This window comes from Elaeis guineensis, chromosome 16 (genome assembly GCF_000442705.2).
Source record: "Elaeis guineensis isolate ETL-2024a chromosome 16, EG11, whole genome shotgun sequence".
NCBI lineage: Eukaryota > Viridiplantae > Streptophyta > Magnoliopsida > Arecales > Arecaceae > Elaeis > Elaeis guineensis.
The window spans coordinates 43387391-43399538 of record NC_026008.2 but is presented as its reverse complement, the minus strand read 5'-3'; the positions used below and the strand labels follow the sequence as shown (position 1 = coordinate 43399538).

The window sequence follows — 12148 nt, the reverse complement described above, 5'->3', positions numbered from 1 at the left end:
AATTTTTTTTTTTATCTTCTGTACCCTCTGATCGAAATCATTCAAAATCCTCGGCCGCCATAAATTGATTCAATTCTCCTTGACTTGCCTCCTACATGTTACCTTCTGTACCCCTTGCTCCAAAGTCAAGGCGTTAAAAGACACCCCCCCACTACTTGAAGGGTAGAACAGAGCCTGTAAAAGAAAATGACAGACCTGGAAGGACCAAAAAAAAAAAGGAAGGACAAAAAAAAGAAGAAAAGGCAGCAGAGAAAAAGAAATCAGCAAGGACAAACAGAGGCTTAGAGAGAGAAGTATAGGGAAAGAGTGGGAGAAGGTGACCTTTTCTGGATTCGCAGGGCTGTTCGCGCTACGTGGTTCACTGACAGTGACTAAAGAACATCAGTGAAAAAAAAAAAAAAAAAATCATGCTAGAAAATACCATTAAATGTGTGGGCGCATGGATTCACCCCACTTATTAATGAACTGACAAATTGTTAATTCATAAAGTGTAAGGTTTTCTTCCCCACAGAACTTCCATGAATTTATGATAGGAATTCCATTAGAAATAGCTCTGCATGGGTATCAGACACTTTGCCCATTGGACCTTCAACACTAAAAGCGAAAATTTGATGGTAGCTTAATAATGAAGAGGCTGCCTAATATTTCAATAAAATAAGCCTCTCTCTCTCTCTCTCTCTCTTTGAAAAATAGAAACTTGAACAGATCTATGAATTATTGATATGCTCCACCAAACTAAAAGTACTAACAAAACAATAAGAGGCTAAAAGAAAAGGAAAAAAAATTCCAACCAAGTAATTTCAGACTATGCGACCGATGACAAGAAATCAGCATTACAATGGACGCAACATTAGAGCACCAAAAGTTTATCGTATTCTATTTTATTTTTGATACTTATCTAGCAATATACAAACAGAGACTCCTCCATAGCCGAAGTATTTCCACTCTAACTCCGGCCTTTGCTTTTCAATCCTAACATGTGGAATTGCTACGGGGCAGGAGCCAGTTTTATGCAAGCCACTATTACTATTTTAACAACGGGTTTCTTCGTTTATGTCTTTCATATAGGAGGAAGAAGCCGCAGGAGATTGAGTAATATCACCTAGCATCTTCAATGCCATGCAAGGCTGGTCCAACGGTACCTGCCCAAATTGAAAGACATTAAAACATCAGAGTGTTATAGAAGCAATGTTGTTGGCTTGTACTCTTTCAACAAAAGGCTATTGCAATCACTTCTTCTAGTACGAATGCCTGTACTTTGATGCAGTTCTTGTGTATGGTCATGAACTTAGTGACTAGATTAAGAATTTAGAGCTACTCCCAAGGTTTAATTTACTGAAAATTCAAAGGAAGGCAAAACCTCCAAGTCCCATTAATGTATGAATTTGCAACTTGGTATTTCATAAGGAGTCTGCACTTGGTCTACTGCTGGATGATTTTAGCATTAAAATGCACATGTATTCCAAACAGAACATCCTCCATGCAAAGACCATTGCTTTTTTTAGTTTTCCAAAGATAACCGAGATATTGCTCCAAGAAAAACACTCCTATAAATATGAGGTGTGCATGCCTTTTAAATCTATGTTAACAGAAAGTGATGGTCCTGGGATCCAAGTATTTTGGCAGACTCTCTTAATATACTTGGTTCTTTTTTATTTTTTAGTGGAATAATATACTCAGTCTTGGCAAGAGTTTTTAACCACCACCTACATGACAATGCCTTTTTGATTTTGTTAACTTAATGAGCACTACAAAAACACTGACTCTACAACCATGCGTCAAAAATAATAATCACCTACTTAAAGATAGTTGATTTACTACTCTATGGTCAGACTGGTATTAATTTGCATTACTTCAGATTCCTACTCAACCATTTGGTTATATATCAGGTGACAGCTGCTGCAGACTCACAATTGGATGTTAGTAACAACAAAGCAGGACATGCACCGCATACATGAACCCAGCCAATGTTAAGGCCCATGCGGAGCCTCCATTGCACTCATAAAGGCATATGGAGTCTCTCTTGGAGATAGCTGGGGTGGGGTAGCTAGAAATAAACAAAAGTGGATCACACTTCTGAGTGTCTACATTATAAGTAGATTATTCCTTGCAAGTATGGTATAATTTATTTACATGCCTATACTTGACGAAATTGATGTATGAAGCTCTTTTATTATTTTTTTACATCCATGTTTCATTCTAGCCATTCTTTTATGCACAAAAACAAAAACTGCAACTTTCTGAAGATTTGATCACCTCATGGTAGCTAATTTAAGTGTTCATGGAGTCTTCAACCTTTCTCATTTTAAACCATGTAAAACTTGTAAGTCATCATTCCAGTGGTCCCACCTGCTAGTTGTTAGGCTGATGCCATGTGGTTGGCTAAGCTTTTGGTTCCCATTACCCATACAACTACATAGTTGTACAAAACCACAAACTGATCGTATAAAAATGTCTATTTATTCACTTGGTATACATAAATGGTGCAATGATGGAAGTGTCGGAAAATACTTACAAAATGTCCTGCTCCCAAGATCCAGTAGAAACGTAAGTTCTGATAAGATTCGATGTAGGCCTTGGTATCTTCATTATTATCACAGTACAAAGCATATCGACCAGAAGTGGTGAAGTATTCTAGCCCCTCCCATCTGAGAAAGCAAGAAATGAAGGACCCATCTGAGGAAGTGGAGGCAAGGGAAAAGGTATCTATTGAACTGCAAAAATAAGGAAGAGTTTAAGATGCTTGCTTGAGCTTCTGAACCCATGCTAGAGTGCCCTTGGTTGCACAAATCAGATCAAGCTTGACCCAACCAACGAAACCCAATGTTAGTGTATGAAGTGATAAACAACAACTTAGTTTACTACATTAGTTGATTTAGACTGATTTCATGTGATAGAGTTACTAATTAAGCTTTCTGAAAGGGGTCATATTTGAAAATTTTGTGGGGGAAAGTTATCTCAATAAGACTAGCTAAACCATCCAAACCATGACCTACTCCTAGCGTATTTTTGTACATGTAAATATTAGCAAGGCTTTTTTAACAGATTCTCCAATAGGTATTAAGCATGTTATGGCACAAATCCAATGCCAGTTGCCTATATTATGTACCTCAGCCTATCTCATTAGTTTCAAACAATAAACTCCAGTTTGTGACATGATTTGTTGCCAGGACAGAAAAGAAACAAAAACTTTGTCCACTTCCACCTGCTTCTGACCATCCAAGTTTGGCAGAAGAATCATCAGGGCATCTGCATCAGGAGGATCAGCTTTCACTTCTTACAGGAATCTGATTTTGCTAATGAACTGTTAATTGAAACAATTATCCTTTCATGTCCCTAGTTAGAATTCTCTCTTAGAGTTTTGGCCAGAATAATCCACTTAATGTGATACATGGCTGCAACACCCGTACCTTGTCCTCAACAGCTATTATAAGCTATTTCACATCCTTTCTCACAGCTTGCATCAATGTTATTTTATACATCCCCCCTTAACTCCTTAATATGGACCACTGCCCATGTCCATGATATGTTAAGTTTGCTAGTCTAGAACCCTCACATCTTTCAACAAACATGTCCATCTAAATAACAATGTTACAAATATTTTTTTATTCTTTGGTTCAAAAGAAAAGGTTACAAACATTTTTGTTGGTGGCTTCACATTCACTGAAAAACAGAATGGATGATGGATAATCTTTAAAAAATTCTTTTCTTTAAAGCTATGTGCTAATAAGAGACCATGATAGCGTGACTTTTTGTTCTTTTGTCTTCTTTTAAGGCCAAGTAGTGGGGACACATCAGTCTAGAACGCCAATAAATTTATGTGTTGCAACATGTATACATGTCTAAACTGCAAAATTTTCAAGTACCTGTTTCAGATCTCCTTGACATAAAACTACACCTAGCACTAGTCACAACAAGAAAAGACAAAGGAACACTGATTCGCCATCTCAAGGGGCCAGAATATAATAGAGTGAATCTTTCACAAAGCCCCTTAAGTTGAGGGAAAACAAATCTTGAATACATAAGAGGTATTCATACGTGTAACATTTATACTATAGTTGTTACTACATGTTCTTCAGATTTTCATTTTTCGGGCCGTCCTCAAAACCATAAAAATGTAAATCCATAATAGGTAAATTTAGCTTTTATAATGTATTGGCATCATTCTAGGGGTAGCCAACTTTTTGTGGGTCAATAAGGGAAGACTAAAATGAAGTGAGTTTGACAAATGGAATACATAGTTGTCCATTATAGATAGTGACATTGACTCCCAGGGATAGAAGCTGATCAACCTGTTAGAGAATACACCAAGCATTGATCCGATATTAGAAAATGCCATGATGGATCAAGAAGTATTGTAACACTAAAAGGATGAAAAATATGGTAAATGTCATTGCAAAGGAATATGACACTCCTTAAAGTGCACAAATTGTCCTTAATCAACTACATGATTACTATTGCTTCCAAAATATAGAGAGCAAGAATTCTATGAGCAGATCCTATAATACAGGTCTAGGTGATTGGTTACCTCATTGATCCTGGGTTTCATGTACTCATTCATCAAAGCATTAAAGACTGAATCGGACTGCCCACCCCAACTGCAAGAGATAAACAATCAAGCAGTTCTGAACAACACCCAAGCTCAATACAAACTCAAGCATGTTACCTAGTTTTCACACCATGTCATGAGAACTTCTTTTCTAAACCATTAGTCTAAAAGCAAGCATACCTTACATTCTTGGGGATAATCTTTATCTTCTCCTTAATTACACCATTCATGAGACTAGCAAGATCAACAGAGGAAGCATTGGAGCTGAGATACATCGAGTAACCCTTCTTCATGTCTATTTTGTCTGATAATGCCACTGCCATCCCAGAGATAGGGTAACTTCCAGCATCCCGCAAGAAATTATAAAAATCCTGCAAATGATTTAACAAAACTTATATGGTGTACTGAGTGCTACTTTATTTGACTAAAAATCAACCAAAGTTTAAAAAGATATCAAGATTACTCACGACACCATGACTATCCCTGAGAATCTGATTCTGCAGATCTTGGCATGTTATTGTAGCCTCATAATACTGCCCTTTCGCTAATTGTCGTCCAATCCCTTCAGCCACACTGATATACGCCAATCGGTGAATTAGATAAACTAAATAAAAAAATAAATAAAATACCACAAATCAACAGTTTCTCTTATTCTTTATACACCCTTTGTTGTTTAAGAAAGAGCATATCATAACCTGTTTGATCTGTTTGCATCATTGATACCGAGCCTCGAGACATCCAAAAGCAGAGGTCCCCATGAGAACTAAACACAAAATACTGAAAGTTTATATCCTGAAACTAGATCTGGTTAATATACAGTTCTTTCCTGAAAAACAGATGTACATAGAACTCACGATGAAATCTTCTGGTGAAATCCAGCTATCTCCCAAAACAACGCCTATTTACACCGGCTAAATTATGAGATGCTAAAATGCTTATAACTTTTTCTTTAAATATCCTTAATAGCAAATTAGGATAAACTAATATGAGAGATATTCATACCTCCAAGTTTAAGTTTCAATGTTCCAGCCTTAATGGCTTTGACAACCGATAAACCAAGAGTCACAGCAAATTTTCCTCCATAAGACTCAGCCACAATGAAGAGCGGGCTTCTTTGTAAGCTCTCATTCTCATTGTAGAGCTTCTTGAGAAGGGTAGTTAAGTCAGTGGCTGCCTCCCAATCAGTCTTCACCAGAAGCTTTTCATCCTCTACAAAACTGTATCCAGTCCCAACTGGGTTGTCCTATAATTTATATTTAATATCAAAATGAAGTCACTCAACAATAGAAAACATACAAAAGAATGATGGACACAATGGTTAGAATAAGAGATTCACCACAAAAAGGAGATCTTCTTTTTGCAGCCATGTCGAATTTCGTGGCTTTAGACTGGTATCCAACAGCCCGATCTCTTGGAAGTTCCCAATCCCAACACCTGACCCTCCCTTTTTCCACGAATGGCCACAACCACAAATTAGAATCCAGGTTTTAAGGTTTCTATAAGAAACTAAATTTAATACAGTGCAGGTGTCCACAGCTAGTCCTCGTTTGTTTGAAAAATAAAATAAAAAATAAAATAAGCTTACAGGTCCACCCTGCAGCCAGAGTACTGTAGGCCATGGAGTTGAAGCATTGTCAACTCTTTGTGGACTCCGGTAAAGCCACCAGAACATGTGGGCTTCTGCATTACTCAAGGAGGAATATAGATGCATAAATTTTTATAACCTAAAAATTTCTAGGAAACTAAGAGATATGTAGAGTAGCTAAGAAATGTGAAGAGATTACTCGGGCGGACTTGAACATAGCCCCACTGCTCCGATCCATCAACATTTCCAAAGGCACTAACCAACTTAATATGGAACGAAGAGATGCAGCAGAGAAGATAAAGGAGGTAGAAGGGAAGAAGAGAAAAGGATTTCTCCATTGCAGAAGTTGATAAGGATGGAAACCAAATTGAATAGATGAATGACACCGCCTCACTGACAACTGAATATAAAGGGATGAATGTTTACCACCGCATTGACAACTCAATATGAAGGGATGAATGGTGACAGCATGGCATTGAACGCTCCTCTGTCTCCATCTGCAACAACAGGATACAAGTCTTCACAAAGGAAACAGAAGGAAAAAAAGACAAACGGAGTCTCCTATGATGACAAAACCAGAGGAGAGAGTGTGCATCTACGTACAGCTTTTATATGATAAGCATCATGAGAAGCAAAAGGCTAAAATAAATAGAAATAAAAATACATATTAAATGAATAAAAAGCAAATTAAATGCATTTGTAAATCTCTCTCTCTCTCTCTATCTCTCTCTCTCTCTCTCTCTGATGACTTGGCCTGCAGCAGCATATCTCTCTGTACTTATATATGTAGCAGTAGATCTTTTAGAAAAAATGGTTAAAGTATTGGAGAGCCTACAAAATCCTAGGTTGAAGTAATTGTCTTCCAGGTACAATACCTGCCAAATTTTCTCTCCTTTTTGTACAAAAACAGAGGGTAAAGGATGGAACACTAGATGGATGGTGCAATTTTTTTTAAAAAGAAAAGAATCTCTGTTGTACTCACTGTCTTCTTTGATTTTGACATCAGCATGAGTGCCATGATAGTATTCAAACTCAACAGTAAGACTGTAAGACTAACTTCAGGTCTACAAATGACTAGAATGTGAACTCTTTCTATAAATACTCCTTCTAGGACTAGGAAATTTCGAGTGCTTGAATATATTTATGATATGGATTCTTTCTGTCAGCAACCAAAATCCATATGGATGCTGCCCATTGGGGTAGGGAGTGGGGAATGATTTGGAGGGTTTCTCATTTTCTTCCAAACAAGGCCTAGCTTGCTTTGAAGTTCAGGGAATGAGAAGAAATATATAGTCAGTTTCGTTAAATTATTCATTTCATTTTTCGGAAAATACATTTTAAAATTTAAATCTTATATCAGTAAATAATAAAAGTTAAGCCGAGGTTAGATCAGTTGTAGACAAGGTCCAGCTTACTTGGACCTAGATTTGTACAGTTTTGGGTTGGCTAAACTATCCTATTTGGATGCTAATATACCTGCAAGTGATTTTTCTTGAAAAAACAATGAAAAAAAAAAAAAAAAAAAAAACTAATTGCGACTTGTGTAAGTTCTAGTCCTATTTGAACTGCCAATATACCTAACAGCCATCCCAACCCCACACCCCATCCCCCCCCTCCCCACCACGCCAACCAAAAAAGAAAACCAAGCCCATTTTTGGTATCAACCTACCAATTTAATAGGCTAGTTTAGCTAAAATTTTTCTTATATCAAATTGCCAATCTTAATTATCTGGGCTTTGCTGCCATTTGAGAGAGCAATCCTCCAGCTCCAGTATTTGAACCTAGATAATTTACAATGGTCTCTCTCTCTATCTCAAAGAGAAGGATAAAAAAAAATGCATCAACCTTCAGGAGTCCCTCTTGACATCAGTGAGGTTGAAGGTATGTGTGGGACTGAGCCTAATATGTGGCTCTTTTCTATTGTTCGGTGCCTACCACTGGCACAGGTTGCCAGGTCAATGCACTTGTCAAGCACTCACAAATGAAGATAAATCACCTTTTAGGGACAAATGTGGGGCTTCACAGTGTAAGGCATTTTATTGTTGATGTGTGCAGTTGAACAAGGCCAGATTGGGCTAAACAAGAAGGTATAGAAGATATTTGACATGATTATATGCCAAACTAACAAAGTGCATTGCTGGCTGGAGAGAATTTTACTTATTTTGCAATATATTTATAATTTATGGCATCCTTCAATAGTGCGTGGGTCACTTGTACTCACAAAGAAGAGAGCATCTTGTGGTTGGCTGGCTATTTTTTCAAGACATGTGAAGGTTGATTGCTGTATCCTTGTATAGATGGTTCAAAGGGATATGGGAGAAACATTTTCTGTAACATATTACTTGTTAGCTCATCCTTTTCCTTCCTTTTTCTTTTTTTTTTTGTGTAAAACAAAGAAGAAAAGGAGTTTACAAGTGGTAAGATTTGTGTGTATAGCTGAGAATTGGAATTCCATAGATGGCCAAATGTGTCGATGGGCCAGGCTGAGCTTTGGCCTTATATCAAAAAAGGGTTGAAACCCCGTCCATGCCTAATACAGAATCGGCAAGGCTGGAACATACTTTGAGATTTGGCTCCTTGTCAAGCTAGGCCCTTGCCCAAACTAATTTGGACTTCCAGGTCACATACTTGAACATGACCTAGAGTCCTACTTTCAAAAGCTTAAGCATCTTTTTTCTTTTAAGTCAGATCTCTATTCCAACCAAATCTGTTGACAGCCCAATGTGTGAAGACCCATCTGCCACTTATTGGCACGCTGAGATTGGTGAACACAAATCTTTTCATGCTTATCATCTTGTAAGAAAATCATTGATGCTAGCTAATGACAACTGAATAGTTGCAGCAATGCTATTGACAAATGGGTCAATATCGATATGGGGCAAAATGAACTGAACCCAATTAAGGAGGCTTTCTTTATCAACTAATGCTGAAAAGAGAGGGTGAAAAGACTGATTTAAGAATTCATTTGTCATAAAAGAAAGCTTTATCGAAGCACTATTGAGCATGAAAAATGGAATGAAAAGTAAGAAATTCAGTGTGACACCTGGTCAAGAGAACTGAAAAAGGTACTATATGTCTCCTCATCGGTTAAAGGTTTCCTCAACTCATTTACGCTGCACACAATCCAGAATAAAATGATGTTAGAATCAGACAGGAAGTGGATAAATGAACATGATTGGAAGCTATATAAATACACAATGGATGAAATAACTTGCTAATTACTACCATATCTCAAAGAGCATGAGCAACATACACAGATGCCTGGCCCACCTATGCAGATGAGCAATTGAAGCACCAATTATGCATCAAAGAAGAGTAGCTCTTGACCTTTTAATTCACTTTTTAGCATGCATAGGCTATGAATAATTAATCATAACAGAGATACACAAAAACCAACACCTCCAATGATTGTGTGCTACAGAATAGGTCAAAAAGGCTATTTCAGGAACTTCACATTCCTATATCACTATACCCCCCCCCCCCCACCCCCAAACCAAAAAAAAAAAGTGGAAATCTTACATCCTTAACATATCCCCCCAACACTTCCTCATGTCATAAACAAAGCAGATATCTCATGCTCTCCTTAATGCGATCATCACTACTGCGACTTTGCTGGGCAACAATTTCATTTTTCAACTTCCAACCAGGAAGCTACAGCCCCTAAAGCCATTCAAAGCCATCAAAACGACCATCAAACATATCTTCCTTATGTTCTGCTAATTATGCCTGATGAAAGAGGGCTAGGCATTCTTAGGTCTAGTTTCTTCCAAGGCAGCATATGCAAGAAAGTAGTCTCTGAGTTTGACAAAGCAAAGACATTTCTATTTTTCCTCTGTCATTAGCATACCATGCATTATTGAATTTTTTTGAGGAGGCATTGTTGAATATTAGAATGCCATCAGTTCTTCGTTGCTCACTATCTAATTTATCCTTTTTCCACTCAATCTTTGAATGAAAAGAGTGTGTTCACTTAATTAATTGATCTTTCACATTTCAATTTCATGCACATGTAACCTGACCAGCCAAAATATAGTAGTAATTTTTTTATAAATATGAAATTTATGTTTCAAACTGATTTAGAATATTCATTCACATGTGTCTTAAAACAAGCCTTTATGATACACTTATTCAATGTTTTTTCAACCTATGTAACTATGATAAATCTTTAAAAACCAGTTCTTCCTAGTGTACCACCATACACTCTAGGAATAACCACCAGACATGTAGCAAGCAAAGTCGCTCCCAAGAAATGAAAAAAGGGCCTAAATTCATCTGGGCAACATAAACTAAGAATATCAGAAACAATGTGCATAATTTGGCCAAAAGAATGCCAATATATATCATATGTAAAGCAACAGCAGGACACCAGACTGTGGTGATCAACTGGAATTAAGATATCAGTGCTTACCTTTAAATCTTCGAGCAAGCAACCATTCCCGTTGCCTCAGCAGGTAAAGGCTGCTCCACTGAGAGACTCGAGCATTCTCAAGTTCTTTGATGTATACTAACAACAGAGGCTCCCCTTGAAGGGTATGATGATGAATTAACAACCAATGGAGCGTATCAAGATTATTGAGGAATGTGCTGAAAACCTGACTAGGTTGTAAACTATACCTGCAAAAGACACCATGGGTTTCATATATGATAGTCCATTTTGGTTGGTTTCATTACATTTCCTACCACATGGCCATATAAGCAAAATTAAAATATTCATACAACAAATTAATCATTTGATCGACTCAGATTAAACAGTTCACGTTCCATACCAGAAAATGTCAGACACAAACATAAAAGAAGAAACTTCACTTATGAAATAAACCAGTCTAATGCCAGACCCTCAAATCATCCTCATATATATATATATATAAGAGCGACAGAGACTAAAACACAAAGTTATGTCCACATAAGAGGACAGAAACAATACCCTAGCATCTCTAAGCTCGTCGAAATCCCCTATCACTCAACAGGAAAAGAGAGAATTTATTCCAGAGTGACTAGAGACACCATTAAAGAAAAATAAAACTATGACAGGAAAAAAAAAAGTTAAATACAAATTCTCCAATTATAACAACATCCACCTACAGATCGACGACCGAAAAATTCAGAAAAACTAAGAACCGTTTGTTTGAGAATCATAAAGAAAGGCATAGAAATCGGAATCTTCAAGGGGAAAAGGAAATCTTTAAAACAATATAATAAATTCGAAACATATTTCGAGGTTGTGAGGACTGTTGTCCAAGCAAGCTCGGGGTACCCCTCTCTCCGTCCGATCGGCCCCGATGGCGCAAACAGAGCGAAAATCCAGCCTACCAACCCCCTCTCCGGAGATACCAAGAGCTTGGGCAGCCGTAGATGACCGTTGACGCTGGTGGGTTCGCTTTCCACAATAAGCTTTGAACATATATCTAATCTCCCAGGAATCAAGATCTTCGTCAGCGGCTCCCATGCCAACCGGCAAGCATGGATGGAAGTACGGACGGACAGGGTGGGGCGCGGCAACGCCGGCGTTGATGTCGGCGCCAGCGACCGGAGATACGGGTGTCATCGCAGAAGAGGAGGCGAGGAAGGGAACACCCGCACGAGCGCATCCAACGCTGGAACCGCTCACCGAGTTCAATTACTCGGCCGACCGGGAGTCGGCAAATGCTTCCGTGCGTATAATGCAGGTACTGATCGCCGACTTTAAGTTCCAGGATGTCCGGAAGTCGGCAATCGGAGCCACGGGGTGGAGGCTGGGGGAGGGGACGATGGTATCACCAGGGCCAGATCATATTCGGTGGGAACAAAACGCTACCAACCATGAATAAAACTGGAAAGTTCATAAGCAAATGCCGCTAGCATTTTTCAGATGAATTATATTGGACTTTTTTTTTTTTTTTTTTTTTGAATGTTTTAGTTTTTTTGATTCCCATATATGTTTTTTTTTTTTCAGACGAGTTTAAATAAAATCTAATTTTATCAAAAAAAATACCACCGCCGTCTCATCTACTCTTAACAATTTTTTTTCTGCAGTT

At 37.9% G+C, this 12148-nt stretch overlaps 1 protein-coding gene across 7 annotated transcripts; it reads right to left on the bottom strand.

The window, feature by feature from the left end:
- Positions 1–764: 764 nt before the first annotated feature.
- On the bottom strand, positions 765–11918 carry LOC105059055 (serine carboxypeptidase-like 51). Of its 7 annotated transcripts, XM_073249700.1 has the most exons (16): positions 11389–11918; positions 10543–10748; positions 9178–9247; positions 6334–6631; positions 6135–6229; positions 5886–5993; positions 5552–5792; positions 5404–5447; positions 5245–5312; positions 5017–5122; positions 4730–4920; positions 4529–4598; positions 4242–4292; positions 2748–2800; positions 2516–2648; positions 765–1142 (listed from the first exon to the last, which is right to left on the bottom strand). In XM_073249700.1, exons 4-16 carry the CDS (start codon positions 6470–6472, stop codon positions 1032–1034), a joined length of 1410 nt encoding a protein of 469 aa, XP_073105801.1. In that variant the 5' UTR covers positions 6473–6631; positions 9178–9247; positions 10543–10748; positions 11389–11918; the 3' UTR covers positions 765–1031. The 7 variants fall into 7 exon arrangements, 5 of the variants coding, with proteins under 5 accessions (XP_073105801.1, XP_073105800.1, XP_073105802.1 ...); XM_073249699.1 differs by having other exon boundaries at positions 10543–11918; XM_073249701.1 differs by having other exon boundaries at positions 6561–6631; positions 10543–11918.
- Positions 11919–12148: the final 230 nt, after the last annotated feature.